General features: G+C 46.8%; 1 protein-coding gene across 1 annotated transcript; it reads left to right on the top strand.

The window, feature by feature from the left end:
- Positions 1-936: 936 nt before the first annotated feature.
- Positions 937-24,125, top strand: LOC149334253 (uncharacterized). The gene is made up of 7 exons (XM_089555095.1): positions 937-1,090; positions 7,278-7,425; positions 14,529-14,665; positions 15,987-16,098; positions 17,367-17,495; positions 23,570-23,723; positions 23,901-24,125. Exons 1-7 carry the CDS (start codon positions 1,000-1,002, stop codon positions 24,078-24,080), a joined length of 951 nt encoding a protein of 316 aa, XP_089411221.1. The 5' UTR covers positions 937-999; the 3' UTR covers positions 24,081-24,125.
- The last annotated feature ends 591 nt before the right edge of the window (positions 24,126-24,716 follow it).

Here is a 24,716-nt window from a genome sequence, read left to right on the forward strand (position 1 = left end):
CGTCATAACGAGCCCCTCATTTTCCCACCCTTGTCTCCTAAACCCCGATGTTCTGTATTAAATATCATCCACCGATATTTGTTCACAAAAATAAATCGTAATATCATAACCTTTCTATAAATAAGAACAAGGAACACGTACGCACTGAGAAAGCGCGAACCATAACTTTGAATGCACCCAGTATTGGAACAAACCGCAGACCGTTATTATCTTTTTTCGTAGCTCCGCGTACGTGAAATCAGTTGATGAAAAACATTGTCAACTCCAGTTCCCATCTGAGTGAAAAAGAAAGTAACAAAGCAACCTGATAATATTTTACAGCCACGACAATCAAAGCCAGAATATTCTTTCTGTTGCTTCTGCTCTTTTGTAGCTTAAATTAAAACTTAATTGTACTTTACAGCTCTCTAAAAAATAAAGTATTCGATTTCTAACCTAAGCACAAACTTCACAACTCACACTCAATTTAAAGGATATGTCTGCATGCGCGCATATCTTTTAGAAATAAAAAAAAAATCTACACTTGAATGCAATCATAGCTTTTACATGAACCGTGTAGTGGAGCTTGTTTGTGCTTCTATGCATTTCCATGCAGGCACATGCCCTGGTTCTGCTAGAGCGACTCTTTTCCTTCGAAGTGATTTCGTTGTTCTGACGTCGTCATGTATTGCTCTGTTCTTATCCACATGTCCCCATCCCGGTGGCGTCTTCCCCCGTGGAATATGTGCGAAGTAGGTCAGAAAGCCATGCTTCATAAACGCGGTTTGACGCATAATTTAGCGCGTACTGCTCGGCGGACGGTTTCTGGACTTTACTGCTTCGCAGAGCCGGACGCCGGCTGAAGCGTAATTGGAGCGTTGCGATAAGAGGACGGGGGCGTCAACCGGAACCTCCGTGCAGCGCTGGCGCTAATGCGATTAACCTTGCAGATATAGAAAGCATTGCGCATATCGCATGGACATTCTAGACAGTCCAGACTTGTACGTTGACTGAGCAGGCATGCTATTCCGAAGCGGGGTCGGCTTAGGAGCTATAGCGTGCACTGCTGCGTTTGTGCTAAGCTTCCATGGTGTCATCGGTTCTGAAAACTGTAAGTACTTTGAATGCATTTGTTGTCTATCACGCCGCCGACAGTTGGTGTAAGCACAAAAATGCGTTGTAGTAAAAGGTAGCACACTATGAGAGGCCTCATAATATGCGGTAGCAGTAATGGCCAAGTGGTCAAAGTAATCGGGAAACGCCGCTGCTGAGCTTTACGCTAGCTCTGGTTCCAATCCTCTGCCAGGGTAACACCGCCAGGCTGTCACCGTTGAAGGAGGTTGGTCCACGTAGACAAAGCGGAAGGACGAGGCTTGGCGTTGAAGAAGGAGAATATGGCGAGAGCAGAGGAATGCGTCACGCTACGTATGCGGCGGCTGCTGCGGAACGTGACTCCTGAGGACGGTCTCAGCGGCGGTGGCACCGTGGGCTTGGAGTGGTGCCTGGAGCGTCGTAGGCGAGGGCTGGCACGCGACAGAGGTGGGCAGTAAATTGGAAAATGAAAACGCCTACACAATTAAGTTCAAAATTCGCGTTAGCATGTACACTAATCGCTCATAAAGCCTTTTTCTGACAGCTTTGATTAACAAGGAACATTACGGAGTGGTTTGCCTGATTTGGAATAGCGGGCTTAGGCTAGTGTTCGGGCTCAGGTCACCGTCGTTTCCGGACGATGTTCGTGGGCTTTTTGAGAGCGGCAGCGAGCAGCATTTTATTCTCAGTACGGCTGTCAGGTCGTTTTAGGCATACCTGAACATTTTCCTTCCACAATAGTAGAGGAGATTCACGGTCAGGAGGAGTCTCTGTCGCGTAGATGAGGCAAGAAAAATAATGGAGGAAGAGATGTAACCCTGTTGACAATATCTGCGGCATTATGAGCGTCGCATACGTTGCCAGTCGGAAAATGCACTATATTTCGGACACGATGTCGGAGCGGTCCCATTGCTTTTTAAGCGCATCGTCCAAAAGCGAATGAAGCCCTCTCGTGGTTTATAACACAACGCGTTCAAATGTGAAACCAAGTAATTCTAACCTCTGATAACTTCGAGCAGCTGCAGTGTGAGATTTGAGCCGCCTTCATCAGTGGCCTGTTTAAGAAATTCGACTTGGAAGGTCTTTTTTGGTACATCATTATCTGAAACATTATTAAAACTCACTGAACGCTTACCACTCTGTAACGCGAGGTTCGGCGACTGCTGCTGATGTATTACTCTCCCTCCGCCTTGAGCGGTTTCCACTATTCGAGTTCTTCCCGTGGACATCTCCCTACGTTTGCGGATTCCTCAGCTCTCGTCATGCCCTCCTTCCACAGTAACCGCCCTTCGGCTGCGTATTTCTCACACTAACTACCGTCTTAACCACCCTCCGATTATGCGTTTATCCACTGCCGTCATGGCACCCTCCTTCGGTTATCAGCTTCCCGGCGATTCCCGTGGCATCAGCCGACCGGCTATGCCGACTACTACTATTAATACTACTACTACTTCTACTACTACTACTACTACTACTGTACTACTGCCATTACTACTGCTACACTACTACTAGTACTACTACTACGACGACGACGACGACTACTACTACTACTACTACTACTACTACTACTACTACTACTACTACTACTACTACTAATACTACTACTACTACTACTACTACTACTACTACTACTACTACTACTGCTGCTGCTGCTGCTGCGGCTACTAGTCAACAACAACTAGTACTACTACTAACACTAGTACTACTACTACTACCACTAGTACTACTACTACTACTGCTACTACTACTACTACTACTACTACTACTACTACTACTACTACTACTACTACTACTACTGCTGCTGGTGCTGCTAATAGTCAACAACTAGTACTACTACTGCTACTACTACTACTATACTACTACTACTAATATCAAAATTACTTCTAATTACACCGACGTCAAACTATGGGACGTGCGCTGGATGTGCGCTGCCGCTGCAAAATAGGAGGAAAAACGTGACAAGCGGCGAGGGTGAACCCAGCACGACTTGAAAAACACATGTAGCGGGCAGTGACATTAGAGGCAGACTGTACATACGCATGCTTGTGAGTGGTATCATTCATTTGACAAAGGCTATGCTTTTTTTTTCGGCCAAAAACATCGGCAACACCCAGCGGGCAGCTTTAGGTTTGGTTTGGTTTATGGGGTTTAACGTCCCAAAGCGACTAAGGCTATGAGAGACGCCGTAGTGGAGGGCTCCGGAAATTTCGACCACTTGGGGTTCTTTTACGTGCACTGACATCGCACAGTACACGGGCCTCAAGAATTTCTCCTCCAAAGAAATTCAACCGCCGCGGCCGGGATCGAACGCGCGTCTTGCGGGTCAGCAGCCGAGCACCATAACCACTGAGCCACCGCGGCGGCACGCGAGCAGCTTTAGATACCCCTGCCGCAGGTCGCACGTAGAAGGAAGCCAACACTCACTGAAAACAGGAAAAGCATAGGAGAATGTTTCTATTTCTCTTTTGCTTTATATCAATAGGAAATGATTACTTTAATTATTTTATGGCTGAAAAATAATTGAAGAAAAAAACAACGATATGACGCAGGAGGGATCAGAAACCACGAGCTTTGAATTTCGCGTCCGGTGCTCTACCAACTGAGCTGCGGCGACGGCTATCCAGTCCTCTGCTTTCGGGGGTATTTATGTGTAGTGTAACGTAACCTTGAGAGTGTTAACCAGCGCCCTCCTTGTTCATAGCGGCGAACGTACTACGCCCTGTATTACCGCGAGTGTTGCGCGAAACATGATCGAAAGATGAGGGCAGGATCTGTGCGAGGACCCTTTTATTATACCGATGGCATCAAGACTGTTTAATTGAGGCCCTCGTTAAGCTGTTGTAGACACACGCGTAGAGAAAGGAAGGTCTCGTTATGACATGTATAGAGGAGGCCTACAATCAATGAAACCAAGGAAACCAAGGGGAATGATTCTATTTTTCTGTTTTCAGTTTTTCTTTGTTTTTGGAGTTTTTCAATGGGAAAATAATACTGTAATCATTTCATGGCTAAAATGTAATTGATTAGAAAGTAGAAGAAAAAGCAGCAAATGCCGCTGATGGCACTCGAACCCACAACCTTTGAATTTCGCTGTTTATGCTCGGGTGTAGGTGATTGACGAAGCGCCAGTAAGGTTCAGTGTTTATGCGTAACATTTTAACACACATTTTAGACTCACTCAGCCCACAATTCTTAAACTGTTATCGTCGGGAAGAATGCACCAGCCAGGAAGTCATTTACTTGAAGATGCTTTTGCACGGACTCAAACATTGAACCACAGTTTCCACCGCGTACCGTTTCCGACTGTAACTGTCTTTCGGAGGTCATGTTCAAGTTCTCAAGTTTTGGTGAAGCTCTGGGACAGGCTATGAGGGACGCCGTAGTGAAGAGCTCTGAAAATTTCGACCTCTGGGGTTCTTTAGCGTGCACTGACATCGCACAGTACACGGGCCTCTAGAACTTCGCCGCCATCGAAATTCGACCGCCGCGGCCGGGATCGGAACCGCGCCTTTCGGTTCAGCAGCCGAGTGCCATAACCACTGAGCCACCGCGGCGGCCCACCAACTCGGACGAAAGTAGCCCAGTTTGGCTATTAGCTAAATCTTGCAACCCTGGTCATGCGTCGAAAGGCGCATGGCCACAAGAACCCATACGTCTAGGGCTCTTGTCCTTTCAAATAAAAGAGACGGTCCCCACACACACACACACACACACACACACACACACACACACACACACACACACACACACACACACACACACACACACACACACACACACACACACACACGCACGCACACGCACACGCACACACGCACACACGCACACACGCACACACACACACGCACACACACACACGCACACGCACACACGCACACACACGCACGCACACACACACGCACGCACACACACACACACACACACACGCACACGCACGCACGCACGCACGCACACAGACACACACGCGCGCACGCACACAAAACATGCCAATGGCTTTGCTATACTTCGTTCGGTTTTATGGGATTTAACGTCCCAAATCAAGCCCAGTTTTGAGAGCAGTGCTATAAGTCAGGGGAGCCGGGGGGGTCTCGACCCCTCCACCAACATTGGCAAGGGTTCTCAGATTCCCGTGCTAAAATGCACAGAATGCTAATTCCCACGCAAGTAGGCTAACCGTTTTCTATTTTTGTCATTTGTGGTGGAAACATTTTTTCTCAATAATTACGTAAATTTCTCTGTGATTTTTAGCAACAATTATTAGCATGATTTCTAAAACTCGAAGCTGAGAAAAATACAGCTTTCAGCACTACACAAAAGGTGTAAGAAAAAATTGGCTTTGGCTTAACTCAGTTATGCCTGGATGTGCGAAGCGAGAGGTACGGTTAATCTTATTGTTTAGCTTGGTTATCTCTACGGTTAAATCTTTATCGTTTAGTTTGGCACGTCTCAGTGTTTAGGTTTTGTTGTTACCTATCGTTAAGTTATGGTTACATTAAAGACAAGATATTTTTAAAGTGTAATGCCTCTATTTTCAAAGTCTTCATCTTGTTGTTTCTCAATTGCCACAAAGACGGCCCGATGGTCGGTGAAGAAGCAAGCAGCCTTCTCAATGGATCCGACACAGTACTGGCGTCGCCCTTAACACGACATGGCGACGAACTAGACGACGAACCATGCTGATCTGAATCCACTCGCCTGGCCGCTTCTTACTTACCACGCTTCTCGAGGTGTGCGGCTCGTTGTTCCTCCCCCTCCTCGGCTCGCTGCCTCCTCTTGGTCTCGCTCCGACGACGAAGCCTGGCTTTTTTCAGTCTCTCCGAAACACTTTTCATATCCGCCGACGAATCCCACCGAGCCGCCCCTTCTATATACACAATGCAACGCCGGCTCCTCCTTTGTTGCTCCAACGCGGTTTCACCGGCTCCTTCTCTGACGTCATGCCAGATGGCGCGTCGAGCGGCGCTGCCAGCTGGGACGGTTGCTAGGCAACGGCTCAGCTTGCCATGTGGCCACCGGCCACAGCGAAATGGGGAGAGTACGGCCAATGTAGCTCGCGCCACAAAAGGGCAAACCGTGCCTTTAGAGCACGAGTCATTCCAGAACTGGCCGCTCAGCTCCACGGGGATTGTTTGTTTCAGGTCCCTGATATAAAGTGAGCAGACAACAACATATAAAATTGCTTTCTACCCTTGGTATAAAATAGTGTGCAAAACATGCTGCCAGCCGCTTTCTCTCTCTCCCTCTTTATTTTTCTCTCCACGTGTGCTCGAATCACTTGTCGCCCCCCTCCGATGGAGCCAGACTTTAAGCAGTGAATGAGGGATGCCGGATTGGGGGGTTCCAGATAGTTTCGATCACGTGGGGTAATGTAACATGAACTAGAATAGCACAGTACACGGGTCTATAGTTCTCGATACTTGCTTGTTGCCGATACGCAATACCAACCCCCAGCTGACGGAATATTTCTGGGGAGTTGGTGAGCAGAGGCCAGCTCGCTATTGAAGAACACTTGAATAACAGAAAGTATCAAGCTCGTCTTTTTCGTAACTGGATGGTTATTTTTAGTAGGGCATTCTGGACAACTAGTTGTGTTTCCTATGCATGCGCTGGTGTTGAACACAACTAGTTATTCATTATATGAGTGTGCTAAAGCTGATGACAATATTAGTGTTCATCAACATTTGTAAATTTGCCAGCACGATCATTTAGTAAGACAGAAGGTTTTTTTTAACTATCATAAGCAAGGCTGCTGGACTCTTCTAGCACTAGTGGCGGGATATAGATGTTTACAATCGGCCCGAATATCTGGTAAAATGATTGCAAGAAGACGGAGGATATGGCTGTAGAAGCTATAAAGACACTGGAAGTTTTACTACGTCGAGGAAAGGCTTCGTAAGCTGAAAGCGTTAAAAGCATTTATATATAAACGCGTTTATTGGAAAACAAATGCACCCATTTGCGCCTGAAATACATGCGCATGCAGCTACACGCCCGCACACAAAACTGAATATGCCGTATACCGTATCTCTGCCTGCTTTGCAGCTGGTTTGGTTTGGTTTATGGGGGTCTAATGTCCCAAAGCGACTCAGGCTATCAGAGACAGAGGAGTGGGTGGTGCCGCAAATTTCTACCACTTCAGGTTCTTCAACGAGCACTGACATCGAACAGTACACGAGCCTTTAGCTCTGGTGGCTTTCTTGTTGCAGATACGCAGTACGAACCCGAGCTGACGGTATGTACCGAAGGTGGAATTTCCAACTGTTACACCGAGTACGTCGAGGATTTCATCTCATCGCAAAACCAACGGAGCGACGATGCCGAATCGAACGAAGAAGCATACAGGAAGCTCTGCAGGTATCAGCTGCCGTGCCTTTGATCTCGGGCACGGCTTACACATAAGGATGTAAAATTTTGTGATTCGAGCTATCTAAAGCTGGAACCGCATGGCGCGTTTTTTGGGCGCGATTGCCGCGCGGATGGTGGGACGCGCGCGTCATTCTGACGCGTGCCCAGCATAATCCAACACGAAATCGCGCCGCCGCGTGGTTCTACGCTTGTAGAAAAAAACGCCTCGCGCTGCGCGTCCACTGACGTCACGGCCGGCGTCCACCTCGAATAGTCGAAAGACAACCACAAGACAACCTTTAACGTGGTATAATTACATGAAGATTGTTTTTATTGTAGTGTCCTGTAAATTAAAGGCCATATTATATATGCGGTAAAAGATAATTCACCTCGTTGGCAGTTATGTGGTCTGGCAACCTGGAAAACGCGGCGCGACAGCGCCGCTTCATTTTTCTCTTGCGGGTGCTCGCGCGTCGGCGGCAACGCCAAGGTCAATTGAAATAGGTCGCGAAGCCGGAGCCGGAATGCAGTCCAGAACCAAGTGCTAGCGACATCAAATTAGTGGTGGAACTAAAGCGCCAAAAGGAAATGAGTGGACAAACACGACTAGAAGAGGAAAATAATTAGGACATATTTTGTGTTTCAAAAGCATTCGAAAACAATTGCAGTGATTCCTTTTTAAAATGTTTTAGTTGTGCGCATTTTGTTAGAAAGTATAGCGCTTGCTTTGTAAAAATTTTATGACAGCGTTCGCTCAGAGCAGCGGCAATGGCAGCGGGATGATGCCAAGGTTGACGGTGCTCTGATGTCATAGCCTTGTCATATCTTTTGACCATTCTGCTTGCTTTTGTTTGAAACTCGATTCTGCTAGCCCTACTTTTCCCTCGTTGCTTGTTGCTCGAGTTCTTGGTGTGCATCGTTCGTGTACAGTTTCCGCTTTTCCCTTTTGCCAGCGCTTCTGTGTAGTTTCGTGCGGTTGGGTGCGGTTCTGTCGCTTTTGCCCCAAAAGGGCATCGTCTGTGGCCATGGGGCCCCCGTACGCAAAAAAGAGGTGTGCGGTTGCACCATGTGCGAGCGATAACCTGTCTGGCGGCGTCACATTTCATCTCTTCAGCTCTACACCTGCGACATTGAGCGCGACACCTGAGGCGAGGACGAAGGAAAAAGGCACAACGAGAACTGACTACCTAAAAATAGCGTTGGTGGTCGGCAGTCGTCGTGTCTTCTTTCTTCGTTCTCGTGTCGGGTGTCGCGCTGAAGCGTCGCGGCGTTCAGCAGTTTATTTTTCCCGCCAAGCAGCACGTGACGCTGAAGTCTCGAATATGACGTCACTAAAACACTGACTTTAACGTCGCGTTTTTGTTTTAATTATGACGTCACTTTTTAGTTGTCCACGCATTTTGAAGACAAGACGGCGCTGGCTGCGCACCACAAGCCGCCATGTTTTGAACGTATGGGCTTGTATGCAGCCTACGCTACCATAGTACATCTACCTTGGCAACGCGGGCGTTTGCCGCGCGTCGCGTTTTTCGCTCGCGAAAAACGCTCCATGCGGTTCCAGCTGTACGTACCAGGCGAGGCACTCGCTGAATAAAATGGCTACCGCAAACACTTCGGGTATGTGGTACGTGTAAGGAATAGAAAGTATACAGGAGGAAAATGAATGAAGGAAACCGCGAATGAAAGTCCATTTATCAAAAGTTTCAAGGATATGCTTGAAAATTTTCAGAGACAGAATATTAACTTTGTTCGGGAGCCACATTTGCACGGAAGATTACGTAGCCAGATTACGTGCCAGCAGAATCGTCATTATTATACTCCTGTATAAGAAATATCAAACCATTTTTTAGCTAAAGCACTAAGCGTGCATGCTCCCATTGGGAGCTTAAAGGCGGTTTTATTACGAGACTGTTTCTTCAGTGGAATTCTTGCAGGCTCGCGTTCTTATACGCTATCTGTTGATTTTGAATTGAATTTTTGTCATGGCTCAAACACATCGGCGCTGTTTTCTTCGGTATTGAGCGATGTGGCGCAGGTTGTTTCGTCTGGGAACGGGGTAAAACGAATAATCAAACTGCCACCTTTACGACGTTCACTTCGGAAAGTGTGTAAAACGCTTTACCAAAGTACTGGGTGACATTGGAGAGAAGCTCTACGCCGATGTTCACATTCTTACTAGCGTAATTGCGCAGACTGAGGTGAAAATTTTTGGGCGATTATCCGTAAACACAAGAGCGATACGAAAAAGTCAGCAAGTGTTTTTGGGTGTCGTGATACTGCGACGAAGAAGACAAAGCTGGCAGCGCCGCGGAGCGGTGCGCTCGCTCTAAACCAGTGGCCTATAAATCATCTCCAGTTCACCTTTTATTGAGCCTCATTCTTCGGCTGGCCACCACGTAACATTTGATGTGAGGTGCTGCGTAATAGGCGGCATTGTGGTCCTGGAGCTTCGGCGTCCGGTGCCATCAATGGCCGTCGGCTCTGATTCATTGGCCTGCGACTCCCAGCTTTCCCCTTTAAGACCCGCAAGACCTCGCCGTTGCTCCCCCAACCCGACCACCCGACACGACGAACTGGAACCGACGCAATGACCGATCCGACCCCCAGACCCCAGCGACGCGAGACGCCGGTTATGTCTGCAGAGACCGTAACCATGCCTCTGCAGTTCGGCGCGTCCTGGTGCCTCGGCCGTCGGATTGGGGCGACCTGCGGCCCGAAAGCTTCGTGGACCGGGACTCACTTCGCTCATGTTTCTCATCGTGGCGGCCAGCACTGCACTACCTCGCCATCTCTCGTGTAACGTCATCTCAGGCCCATCATCATTTCGCGCGTCTGTTTGTCAATGATTGGTACGCTCGCTCGGTGGCCCCCGGTAGCATGACGAAGACGACGAAGCTGGCAGTGGTGTGGGAGGGAGCGCACGCACTAGGGCAGCCGCCATTAAATCATCTCTTGCTCATCGTTCATCGCGCCTCATTCTTCGGCTGGCCGCCAGGTAAAGATATGACTTAGATTTCATTACAAAGAGGGGAGTTGAACTTTTGGTATAAAAGTTTATCAATACTTTTTAGTAATAACATTTACCGCTGCAAGTACCCTCTCATGTTCTGTCTTTATGACGGTATTTTTTTTTTATTAGGTACCTCAAAGGTCCCTACTGTGGGGCATAAAATTAGCAACGGCGTCGATTTCGTTTTTGAAACGGATGGTGTTCAAATGATGCACGGTGTCCAGTGGCAGATAATTAGGGTCCCGGTATGACATGCGAAAAAATGGTCAGAAAGCGGGGGGGGGGGGGGGGGGTTGTTATTGATGCGCGCGTGTAGACGGCCGGCTGGAGAGGCGATGACCTGGTGATATAGCTGACGCCCCTAAACATCAATGAAGAAATATGTGGAAGGTTCATAGCAAAAAAATTATATATCGCCTTTCAAGCGCGAGTAAGTTGGCTCTGGATTTTTAACCAGATGCACTAGTCTAGTATGAGTAGTCAGAATAAACTATGCGGACCGCGCGATTTTTTTTTGTAAGGATTTCACATTACTGACGCATATTCTAGTCGAGGGAAGACAAAATTAGGTTTGCCATTAATTTGATGGATGGGGCAGCAGAACGCAGACTGCGATGCATATTACCAAGAGGGCAGTTAGACTCGTCAGTGTTTAAGACGTCAGTATAATAAGATTAGTATAATAAGAATAGCGTAATAAGTTAGATTTTGTGTGAGTATAATACCAAGATAGTTAAAGGTAGAAACGGGCGACCTGTCCGAGCCAAGCAGAAAGCATTTAGAAGGAAAATGCGATTGCCTGCCATGAAAAGAAATCGATCATGTTTTTGTAATATTGAGAAGCATGAACTATTCTTTGCGCCACGTTTCATTTAGGGTAAGATATTGTTGAAGAATGTCTAGGTCACTGCTACTAGAGATTGGGAGATAAATTACACAGTTGTCAGGAAAGAATTGAACGATAGAGGTAATATTGGCGGGAGAATCGTTAATCCAAATGTGAAAAAGCGAGGGTACAAGCACTGTACATTGAGGAGCCCCTGAAAAAGACCAGAGTACAAGAGGAAGAATAGTTTTTAGCATAGTGTCAGTGAAGAAGTTGCAAAGTCATTCCATTCTTCATCATCATCAGCCTCACTATGGCCACTCCTGAGCAAAGACCTCTCCCATGTGTCTTCAAACTACCCTGTCCTTTGCAAGCTGCGGCCACCGTACCCCCGCATTATTGTTAGTTTCATCCGCCCAACTAACTTCCCGCCGCTACCCTGCTGCGCTTCCCTTCTATTGGAATCCACTCCGTCACCCCTAACAACGCTGGCTTCGCATTACATGCCCTCTCCAAGCTGATTTGCACGTCGTGATTTGACCTAGGATTTCATAAACTGGCATTTGTTCCCTCACCCTATATAATTCCAGGAAGAATAAAGTGCTGAGTATAATTGGCTATGCATGCTCGTTTTGTTCTTTGCGTATTTTTTTTCTTTCGTACAGAATTCGCTATCGTTTGAGATAAAATTGTCATCGTGATCGTAAGGTGATTGTAGCTTCTTTCCGCATGGCTTCGCCTCTCAGTCATGCACGAAGAACACAAATTCCAGCCCCCGCAATTCTAAATTCTTTTGAATTTGTGAACAAGCGGTTTATCTGATATCTTATAAAAGATCTTCACCGGGAGTGAAGGAACTCTTTAAAAAAAACGGTTTATTTCTTCAAATGATCAAATTAAAAACTGCACACTGAAGTGAAAGTTTACAATGACTTGATGTGAAAATGCACTTTGCCGCCGTCGGTATGGTTCCCACATCGGGTGAGCCATTTGTGCCACAGCTGCAGTTCTCTTCGGAACAGAAGGCCAAAGGTGGCGTTTAAAGACACAGAGCTTCTTACAGCTGGTATTTCTTTTGAGTCCATGATTACCACGTTCACAGCGAACTTGCTTGCGATCTAATATGGATGGTGTCCATCCTCATGGATATAATATCTACAGAAAAGTGCCGTTTATATTGCAATGAAACATTCCCGCAGGACACTGATCTTGACTAAATGGTGACAGCAGGGACGGTCTATGGTCTGCTGTGATTTGATGTGTGCGTAGATGATGTCTTCTGGAGTGGCCTAAGTTATTCTGCGAGTGAGTGCGTGCATGGATGGTGGCACTGCAATGGACTATGTTCTGCTTTGACTGAATATGTGTATAGATGGTGGCTTCTGGAGTGGATTATGTTCTGCTGTGAGTGAATGTGCGAATAGATGGTGACTGCGGGAGTAGAATATGTAGCATTTTAAGTGACTGTGCGCATAGCGGGACAGATCTGACTAGATTTAGGACATTATTAACATATAGTGAGGCTACGGTGGAGCAGTTGTCGGAACAATAAGCAAGGCTAATACCAGCTGTCGCTTACAACAACTCAACTCAACTCAAGACACTAACTACTCACAATGCAGCTAACCTCCATCTCGAGCACGAAGCGCGCGACCTTCAGAGGTTCCCTTTATTATAACAGAGCCAGATGTCCAATGGCTCGAGGTTTGGGTTGCAACACGTGTTTGGCCCAAGAGGACTTGTTTTAAATCCGCAGCGTTTACGCTTCCGTACTGCAGACAATCGGGCCGCTTCGTCGACGTTGTGGATCGCCTAAGTGACGTGACCTTGAGGTCTTGCTGACCGTGCAGGTCTACTGCACGGCCAGCAAAGTGACCACCATGCCAGGCGGCAGTTCAACGCAACTAATCATTGGCAGATGAGCAACCTGCTCGCGCAAGCGTCACCGGTGGCAGCACCTTCCATCGCAGGGCAGTGGGGATGAGGACTCCCGGGGACCTATGAAAAATGAAGAATGACTAATACACGGGCATTATGACACAGACTAATATACAGGAATGACTGCGTATACAGGCATTAATCCATTAGCCCTATCGCGTCATACTCTTAAGGCGGAGCTTAAGTGGCCCCTCTGATCTCTATGTCCTTTCTAACCCCAGCAGAGGCCTACCTGGAAAAAACTTTTTGAATCTAAGTTCATTGTTCAGAATGTCGTCGGTATGCAGGAGCGAAATGGCTAGAATGCCAGCGATTTATTTCTCCTCATCCTGGCTCTTTCTCCTAGGTCAGTTCACCAAAGCGTCTCAGCAGCTCTAAAGCGTATACTGAATGCAGGTGTGGTGTAGGCAGCAGTGTGGGTCTTTGATATTGTATTTAAGGCAGAATTCTACATAAACGGTCACTCATATGACGATGCTTCATGCAGATGAAGGTTCTCCTGTCTTGAGGAGGTTTCTCACCCGTGCCACCGTCAATGTAGCATTAGAAGGTGCGCCTGGAATAAAAAGCACAACATAAGACAGAAAATTTTGGCAACACATGAATATTCCAAGACTAATCGATACTGTCCAAACGACGATAAGAAAGTAATTAAACGTTATTTCTTTTCAAATGAGTCAGCAATATGTTTTGGTTATATTTCTGTTTTTTCTTGCGAGCTTGTCGGAGATCTCTGTAAAGTGCCTTATTAATTTTTAAATATTTAAGAATGCAATTCAGATCGGCGCTTATGCGTGCGCAAATCGCCGATCGCAATCAGCCGAAGCCCAGCTGCCAACGAGTGGTACAAAACCATAACCCCTAGCTCACTTAGTTTCGCAGCGTGCGTATTGTCCGTTCTGGAGCGATGAGGCGCATTTCGACGTATGCGGTCGCCGCTGCAAGCAACCAATGGTCCCCGCGCGCAGTGAAGTTGCTGATGGGCCTTACAAAAACTTCATTACGATTTTGGGTTTGCAACATGAGTAAGTAGGTTTCGGATGTAAGAAAGGGAATACTTCTTTGTACTACACTCCGAGTCTCTAGAGCGATAGGTCTGCATCTAGAAAAAACGCTTACTGCACTGTATACCTAGCATTATGCAACAATGCTTTTAGCAGGGAAATGGAGGTGCTAAAGAAATGAGGATGATTGTCTGGCATACCGGAGCTGGAGAAAGCAGGGGCTGGTTAGGGACTTTAATGTCTGCTTTTTTTTTCACATTGAGTTATACTGCGGCTGATGATTAACGTATGGAGCTTGCGTAGGCCACTCCAGCTTTGTACGATTTTATTACAGGGCCTTTAATGAGACGTCTTCGTGCTACGACGTGGGTCACGCCCGCTGTCCTGAGTCAATGAGAAACAACTTCACTCGGAGGGAGGAAGGTTACAGAACGCTTCGCGCCATGGTTTGCGACACCGAGATGTACAAAGGTGAGGTACTACGCCGAGGGTGGTGGTCTGAGCCCTTTGTGTTGTGAAAGCACGAGAAGTGCAGCCTGTCTGCACCCGTGTGCCAATTACCTACACATTTTCGGGGTGAAGTATCGTGTGAGGTTCCTGGTTTGTATATTTGTGTAGAAAGTGCATATAATAAAATTTAGTACATACAGTTCTTTTAAATTTACCTTCTTTGAAATGATATAGCACGCAGAACTACAGTTTTTCGAGAAAGGCACCAATAAATGCGTTTTGTAAACAGTTCCGATTTCTCACAGAAGCATCGGAGCTGCCACCTCGTTGAAATTTTAAAGTCGTGAAGTGTGGCTATCGTCGACAGAAGTGCCAAGAAAACTGGAACCTTAGTTAAAGGAATGCTTTTCCTGTCCTGTGAGCTTTTTGAGCTCACGGAAAACAGTTTCTTAGCCGGGTGCAAGATTTAGGTTAGTCAACGAGTGGTACAGTCAGTTTCTCAAGCTGTAAAAAGGCGAACAAAACAGGAAGACGCACGGAAGGAAGAGATAATAGCCGGGGTGTTAAGTTGTTTGTATTCAATGGAATGCGTGCGGAGTTTACAGGGCCCATCTGAACACAGTGATTTATTTTACCTCTAATGCACATACTAACTAGTCCCGTCCAACACGAGGTTTTATTTGTGGTGAAAAGGAGGCAGCGGGACTGCCCTTGCCGTCGGTTTTTATGTGCAGTTTAAAATTACTACGCTCACATGTCTACAATAAGCGGTTTTGTGGGGTGCAGCAACATACTACTCTAAGAGTCATGTCGGTTATGCACTTCCTGTGTAGAGTGCATCCTTTACTGCTGCGCTTGGTGCAGCTACCAGTCATCAGGCTCGAGGTTTGAGGGCAGGGGTGTAGGCGGGGTATGGGCGTGCGGCGTTGGCAGTGCTGGAGTAACTAAATGCAATGAGCAGTAATAAGGAACGCGTATCAGCGGTGAAGGAGTCAGAGCTGTGGCACGTGCGCACGACGACTACGACGCGATGATGTCACCGAACAACGTACATAGAGCTGCCGCTGGCAAACACTCCTCTTGCCTAGCCACCATGGTGGCTCAGTGGTTATGACACTTGGCTACTGACTCGAAATTCGCGTCTTCGATCCCGGCCGCAGCGGTCGAATTCCGATGGAGGCAAAGTTCTAGAAGCCTGTGTTCTGAACGATGCCAGTGCACGTTAAAGAACCCCAGGCGGTCGAAATTTCCGGTGCCCTTCAATATGGCGTCTCTCATAAACTGAGTCGGTTCGGGACGTTAAAGCCTTATAAACCAAACCAAACCTTTTCTTCGGTTGCAGATGGAATCACAGCAAGGAACTGCGCTGATTTGACTAAGTTGGGGGAATGCGTCATGAAGCAGATCGATGGCTTCGATCCAAAAGGTGACGACTACGTAGAAGTCATTTGCGGGTAAGTGTCTCACAAGATTTTCTGCAAGTCTGTTATAAACGCGACTTTCCTTGGAGAAATCTATTCTTCAGCTTGGCAATGCAACAGTGAACTCTAGGATTGCCAAAAATTTACGCATACTTTTTTAATCACCGAGGAAAGATGTCTAACCACTTTCTGTTCGAGTGAACAGGGTGGTTATAGTTATAAAACAAGCGGTGGTTTCAAGGCAGTTTTCAAGCCAGCGAATTTTGCAAAATAAAAACCTAATAGGAACCGAGCTAGAAAAGTGAGAAGCTCATCAATTCATCCAAGCTGGCATGCCTAGCCCAATTATTAGTAGGGACTGCTAGGTAATCAGTCCGGGCATTGAGTATTCACAGCAGCAGAAAGGCGGAAGACGCGGAATTTGAAGGGGCACCTTTAATTGTAATAAATTAATGTTTTAAAACTTTTTATACCAAATAGACTACTGGTCCAATTTGGACTACTGGTCCAAATTTACTCTTTCTCACAGAGGGCGCAGGGAGCGTGCGTTGAGTGGGTTAAGATTTCCATCGTTCACGCTTCCCAGTCTACGCACGCTTTCTGCGCCCTCGTTTCAAGCACATTTAATGCCACTCTGCTGCTTGCTTCATTCAATGTGAACAAGGCTCCCCTACGAGAGCCGGAACGTCTTGTTTTCTGTTTTTCATTTGGTCGGCGTTCCTTTTTCACCGTCAGCATGTTTGTCCCCGACAAGAAGAGTTTTGATCTAACTCTCGACTTCACCAATTACAACCTTTTTGCTTTTACGTGAAAGCACAAGTGTTTGTTTCATGCAGTGTGATGTCTCTTGGACTGTCAGATATTCTGTGGCTTTTGCCGGAGAGTATTGCAGTTTTACTGGGAAAATATATATGGCAACCATGAAGAGCAACATGATGTTTCGGGAGTTCTCTGCAACAAGAGGAAATAAATTTATGGATGTACAAGAGGGTATACTGTTGTGGCCTACTTTGTGTAACGTGGCAAAAAGGATCAGCCCGAGCACAGGATGACACAGCGCCTGCCTGTGTCGTTCTTCTCTACTTCGTCCTGTGTTTCGCTCTTCCTTTTTGCTGTGTAGTTTTTTGCCATGCTATTTAGAAGATGAAACTAAATTATCTGTACAGCTATCATAATTGATTATCATAAAACACGGATTTTACTTCCCTCTTTCGAGAGTACACCAGTAATATTGCAGCAAAGTAAGGCGCCCTTAGGTACCTCATCTAAAATGAAAACCGTCATGCTTATAATCTTTCCAGCACTTTGCCTGCCCAGAGGGTTTGCTACAAAGAGGCATGGATTTCGTCGTGCCCATTGTCTCTGCCATCGGCAGCGGCAGTAGTAAAAAAAACTCTGGATGCCATGGAGCTGATTCATGACTGCAAAAGGTATACCCACTGAACTTCTTTCACTGCTTATGGCTGGTTATTTTGAATGCCCGCTTAATTGGGCTAGTGAAGATCACGGAGGGCACTTCAGACTTTTTACGCACTGTGGCAACGAAAGCATGCACGCGATGGTGTCCGTGGCGGCGATGGCTTACTACCCCAGCGCAGTGGCTAGCGATGCTGGTCTGTTCGCGCCGCCCGCATGAAAGTTGATGAAGCCGACGATACCCCAGACCAGCGCGAGAGATTGCCAATCTTGGCCGGTGGATGTTGTGCGTGGTAAATGCGTATAGTGTTGTAATCAAGTGACGAGCGAAGCTAGTCTGTTTGCGCCAGCATGAGTTTGAAGCGCATTTTGGATGAAATTTTACTTCTCTGTCCTTCCTGATGATGTAGGCGCTTCCGATGACGTCATGAGGTCGCGTAGATTTTCGGTATATACCTCGGGGCTGGAACGCCGGATTTTCTGGCTGATGAGCCGTGTAATACTTTTGTAAGAATAACCTCAGCAAGTTCTGAATAATATAGGTAGCCTAAGAGTGGTAAAGAGAAAATCAGGCGTAGTCAAAAATCACATGACACAAAATCACATGTCAAAAATCATACGACAATGCCGTAACGAATACAAGAAATATAGGTAAAGCAGGAAGTCTACAGAGGATCACAACGGTAATTGAGATAATCCTGAAGCTTATGACGAAGACAGTGGTGTGGAGGAATATCACATGGCTCATGTTACGAAAGGGGATGCAGAAAAGCCCTGCAAACAATACAAAAGATGAGCCGGCAGGTGAGGATCAAGTAACTGCGGACCTGTTGAAGGGGCGTGCGGACCAGCACTAGAAGTACTTGCCCTCCTGTAAACGCAAAGTCTCACCACTTCCAGCGTAAGGGAATCTTGACGGTACGCTTGCATTATCCTAATTTATAAGAAAGGGGACGCCAAGGACTTCGAAAATTAGATAGGTCAGGTTGCTATCAGTTCTTATTGCATTAATCCGGTGATGGAGGATTGCGTAGAATATAACAAGCGCTTGTGTGCATTGGCTTCATCTTTTACGCGAAAGCATTCGACCCCATCGCAATCTCCGCAGTCCCGCAGATACTGCGTTGCCAGGGTGCAGACGAATTATTAGTAAGGGCACAGGAACACATTACGTGGCTTTTTCTCTGTACCTTCTTTATCCCTGTGATGGAAAATAAAGGTGTTATCATCGTTATACCTTTAATGGCGGCCCAGAAAACAACATCCTCCACAAGTAGAGTGGTAGAATTTCAATAAGGGATGGTGACAATCTCTTCACAATTATCGATAGCATGTTTAAGAGAAATAGATTAAGAAGAATCGGGGATAAAAGGCAATGGAGCAGGCCCCAGTAATCATCGATTTGCTGATAAGATTGCCCTCTCTCCATGGTCTCAAGGGACGAACTCTACAGAATGGTCTAAGGCCAAAATAGGCAAAGCAGAATACTGAGTCCAAAAACAAAATTGACAGTTACTGTCGTTGTCGACAGTAGATGTAAATATGAAATGCAATGCAAGAAATGCTTAGCGCTTTCCAGGACGTCTCATGGATAGTATTTTCAGCACTGTGGTCTTGAGGAACCATTAAGTGCTTTTGTTAATTGTGCGCTCTGCTAGCTTTGCCTCCTTTGGTTTGTAGCACCAGAGCCCTCCACAGAGTCGGACAGCTGTGTGGAGTCAGCACGCGCTGTCGTCCACCCCCATCGAGAACGTACTTAAGAAACTTTCAAAATTACAGTACGATCAGTGTTATATCCGCTGTTTTCAACGCATACTATATTAAGGTAATGTATAAAGGAATCACATCGACCTTACAGCTTGTTTTACTGATGAACCAAGCGACAGTAGACCATATTTACACCATCAACCAGGCGATACGGATACCCGCACATATAACTTGTCTCGAAATATGGCCTTTAAAGATCAGGAGAAAGAATTTGACTGAGCCGAAACCGCAGCAGTGATGAAGGCAGTGCGCAACGAAAGTGTAGAAGAAGAATAAGTAAATCTTCTGGCAAATAAATACCCATACCTGTTGCACAGCCACCATAGCCCTACGTAGCGCAAGGGATGAAATACCAATCGCGGAGGGTAAAAGGCAAGACGACAGGGTCTCTAGCATACTATTGATATTGTGTTGAAACGAGGTATTCAGAGAACTGAACTGAAAAGAGCTGGCGATAGAAGTGATCAGAAAATACGTGAGTAATCTCTGATTCAGTGCTGACACTGACTTGTTGAGTAACTCAGGCGACGAATTGTAAAGCATGATCGAAAACCTAGAGAGGCTAATAACTAATATGTCGAAATTTAAAGCAATCTTGAACAGTTTTGGAATGGTGTGACAATTTTCGGTAGGAGTTAAGCATTGGAAGGGGACAGGGAATACACGTTCTTAGGGCATACAGTGACCATAGACCAGGACCTCCAGGTTGGAGTGAGTAGCAGAATAAGAGTAGGGTCGACTGTAATTGGCAGGCACTGCCAGGTAATGAATTGCCGCTTACCGATATTCCAGAAGAAAAAGGGATGTATTATCTGTATCTTAACGGTACTAACCTGTGCTGCAGAAGCGTGGAGGCTAGCGAAAAGGGTTGTGCCTAAATTGAGGATAACGCAGCATGCTATGGTAAGACAAATGATAGATGTAACGCTAAGACACACGAAGAGAGTTGAGTGGATCAAGAAACAAACTCGAGGAATTGATATTCGAGGAAGGCAAGAGAGGTGTAGTGCCTGCAATGTGTAGGCAACGTAACCAATCGTCCTTTAAACTAACGGTGTGATTTTGTCTTTAGAGACGCGACCAGCGTAGCAGGAGGCGATGCAGCTGCGTGATGAAGTCAGGTAGTTTGCTGGCATGAGATTGCCTCAGATGGCACAGGACGGGGTTAATAGGAGGCATATGGGAGAAGCCTTTGTGGTGCAGTGGGCACATCTAGGCTGATGATGATGATGACATTGGCACACCTGTACTGCTCACGCGGTAGTCCGGTATACCGGCAGCGTTCACATGTCATCGGGCACTACGACAGCTCACAGATTTGAGGGCGTCCCCTGCAGACTAAGTTCCGCTTCACATAAAGCGAAGAGAACTCACGCAAACACAGAACAGCCTGTATAGTAGAAAGAAGGCTTGTGCATTCACAAGAAAGAAGACGGGACAGGAGTAACCTAACAACTGGGATTTATTCGAGGAAACAGACATTTATACATGTACTCGCCAGCACAGGCACATAAGGGTTTCAAAAGCCGATAGGTGTACTAAAAAAGAAAAAAAGCAGGATTAGGCCATCATCCTTTCTAGGAAACGTGCCTTCGTACAATAATGTCTGACTGACGTGTCACTGATGTGTTTCTTTCTTTTCTATTTCATAAAATATGGTTCTAAAAGCTTCCGCGATTTTTCATTATCGCACTTGCGTGAATAGGTTCAAATTGGGGCCTTCTTTTCCACCGACTTACTAAGGATAGGCAGCTTTGTTTTTGTTACCGCGTCGTGTGTAGACACTATGTGGTCGCAATGCAGGGTTGGAAGCTATTCAACGCCGCAAGGAGACACAGAGTACATGAACAACGAAGTAGGATACAGTGTTGGGCTCCGCGCAGTTAGTTTTGTCTGCGTGTTGAGACCTAAACTTTTCAGCCAAGTATGCACCAAGCAGTTGGAAGAAATCTCATCGTATGGATAGAACTCTCGCAGCCCCTCTAGCTCGGTTGGTTACTCATCGGGGTTTAATTTGGGAGAAAAAAATAAAGATATTAGGCTTCGCGACAATAAGATGCCAGACTTCCCTAGCCATACGGAAGTGTCGGCGCACTATGGCTAACACACTGCATCAGTACGCTGACGGTTGCGAATCGCTTACTAGATTTAGTCACAATTTGTCGTGAGTATGACTACCCGGGCGTGACTGAAAGCTTGATCTGGCAGTAACAGGTAATTTCTGCCGAAGTGCCGGCGAATATTGTTACGTGGCGGCCAGCCGAAGAATGAGACGTGGTGAACCATGGCTATGAGATGATTTAATGGCCGCTGGCCTAGCGCGAGCGCTCCGTCCCGCGCCACTGCCAGCTTCGTCTTCGTCACACTACCCGGGGCCTCCGAGCGATCGTCCCGATCGGTGACGAACAGACGCGTGAAATGGCGATGGTCTTGAGTGGGGGGTTGAACAGGATGTAGAAGATGGTGCAGTGCTGGCCGCCACGATGAGAAAGATGAGAGAATGAGTCCTGGTCCACGAAGCATCCGGGCCGTAGGGTGCCAGGAGCTGACGGCCGAGGCTTTTGGACGCACCGAACGGCAGGGGCAGGGGGACGGTGTCCTCATGTGTAGGCAGGGTCTTGGGTCGGTCGGGTCTCGGGTCGTTCGGGTCTCGGGTCGGTCGGGTCTCGGGTCGTCGTGTCTTGTGGGCCGGGCGGGGGACGGGGCTGGGGTGAGCGGCGAGGTCGGTTCAGGTCAGGCGGGCTGGGGCGCGGCCGTGCGGCGCTGACCAGGTACTCACGGCCGACGTCCACGGCAGGCCCAGGACGCCGAAGCTCCGTGACCAGGATGGCGATGAAGGGACCCCAGCACCTCACACCAAATGTTACGCGGCGGCCAGCCGAAGAATGAGACGTGGTGAACCATGGCTATGAGATGATTTAATGGCCGCTGGCCTAGCGCGATCGCTCCGTCCCGCGCCACTGCCAGCTTCGTCTTCGTCACAATATCATCAATAGCCTTCAACGATTAGAGGGGCACAGTTGGGAGACCACGGGAGCATAATGGTCGCTAGCTGTAGTGGGGAATGCCAGTTGAAAAGATTTGACCAGCCTAGGTTGGCAGCAGGCTATTTCCTTTCGATCTGTCATTTGTTTCAAACTAGATAGCTGTGATAGGTATGTTCAGCTGAAGATGATGTTAATCTCATTATTTGTGACTCAGCGACGAGAAATAGTTGAGGCATTATGCCCGTGTTGTTTTTCAGACCAATGGCTTTTTCGTGGAGTTTATTTAATTAAAGATGTCCGGAGACTGTACTGAAATACGGGAAATTTGGAGAACGTTAGAAATATTAAAACACATAATCATGTTTTCATTTATTCGGCTCGCTGAAGGAATCAAATAGTGCATGTTCAAAATGATTTGAAATGGACGGAACGCGTTGCCATGTTATGCAAAAGTTTCCTAATAGTTTGCACAAAGTTTAACTAGGGGCCCAGCCTAGTTTTCGACGATTGTTTGAGTTCAAAATCAAGCAGCATTACGATGCCGTACAACAATCAGCACGATCGGTCTGTGGGTTAAGGAAAATTCAGCGCTGCTATGCGCTCCATACGCGTGGTGTCCGTATTAATGCTAATAAATACATATGTCCTTCATGAGTGTATGACGTTAGAGGGCTCAGCCAATGTTAGCAAATCCTGCTTCATGCTCGACATCAGAGGCTATGATTCGGGCTATCATCCCTCTCAACAAATGAGATGTGGTGCCAGTTCATTCGCTGCTGTTGTTAGTACCAAAGGTAAATGTTCAGTGGCGTATGACATCACAGCCATATATTTAATGTACTTATTTCGTGTAGCGTGCCTCCTAGTAGAGATGGGTGTTGTGACTGTATGCATCTGGAGCTTTTTTTCCGTGTCTTCTGGCGCCGTCATTGGCACTTTACTATTTGGCTTGGCTACCCGTGTGATGCAAATAACTGCGTGATGGCGATTAATAATTCAAATATTCCATTTGTATTTCATTCGCCCCATTGAGTGTTCCATTCGTATTCGGGTTTTTACTGCACTGTTTCGATTCGATTCTATAGAAAGGCTATCCGGTTCGTATTCGATTCGGTGGAGGAGCAGTGCTGTTCTCACAGCCGTACCACACGGGGCGCGGCGAGGAAGGAACTTTAAGACGTACAAGGGACACAGGAGCGGTTCGCTTTTACAATGTTGAGCCGCGGTTAGACGCAGCTCAGTGGAATTCGTTGTTTTGTAATATATCGCCCATCACAAAGAATACATTTGGATGTTCTAGCGTATGATGTCTGCTTGACACTCGGTTTGTGCAGCATGTATCATCCAGAAGATGCTCCCAACGGCACCAATACAACTTCGGAAACCAGGAGCGACGCAGTGGCCCTCAATAATCATGCTGTCGAAGTGGCCGAGATAAGAGCTCTTCTGCGAGAGAACGCCCAGGCAGTTGCCGCTCTGAAAGACAAGGTGAACTTTAGGAGGCAAGGTGTAGGAGGCAAACAAGCCTCCCCGTTGTCTTACTCATCTCATGGTTACTGTATTGCCGTTCCCCATAAATGTCGACTTTGGGCCTACTTATGCAAAAAATATGTTTTAATCATTCTCAAAATTGCTGACGAATTTTGTTTTTATTCTCAACGCCAGGTGAAAGAAAACAAAGAGATCTTGAAACAGCAAACGGCGTTCATGGAATCAATCGAAGGAGCTCTTCGGGAACTCTTCCGACGTTGCACGTCTCATTCAGAAGCCCCCAGAGAGCAACCAAGCGTGGTCGACTCAAGTAACCCTCATGTTGGCTCGGGGATGGCTGCAAGTCTTGACTAGAGATGTCTATAAATGTACTCTGGGAATAAATTTACTTCCTCATTGCGCGAGTTTCATTGGAAAGCAATAGAATTGCTTTACATTCGTAATAACAAGACTACTTTCTGAAACATTGATTGCGATTTCGCAAAGACGCTTTCTGAAGCCACTTTATGGTTGAAGTCATTCGATTCAGAACCCTATTTTGTGAAAGTTTTTGATCATCTGAGGCGCTTTTTGAAAGAATTGGTGTGAGTAAATCTTTGCAATCGCAGCACTACTTACTGACACATCCTTATTGACGGCACGCTTTTTGTAGCTACTAAAGTAATCAAGCTATAAATGTTCCATTTGTACCGGGCGTCCCAGCTAAAAGCAACCAACATTCAGAAAAAAAGAACATTGAGGGACACTTCAGCTCTGTCTCAGGGGTATGGATGACGCATAGCATGAATGGGTCCTTTCAATGACCTGGTGTCCTCTTTGTGTATCACATCCCAGGCACAGACTCTTTTTTATTTTTATTAATTCATTGCATTGTGGCCGCATAAATCCCCTGAAATATTGCACTGACCGACTTTTCGAAGAATTCCACGCCCGGCTCCAGACCCAAGAGGCAGCAGCTGGAGTCTCGCCTCGTATGCTTTTCTACTGAGC

The sequence above is a fragment of the Amblyomma mixtum genome, chromosome 8 (genome assembly GCF_055824585.1).
Source record: "Amblyomma mixtum isolate Tamu chromosome 8, ASM5582458v1, whole genome shotgun sequence".
Taxonomy (NCBI): Eukaryota; Metazoa; Arthropoda; class Arachnida; order Ixodida; family Ixodidae; genus Amblyomma; species Amblyomma mixtum.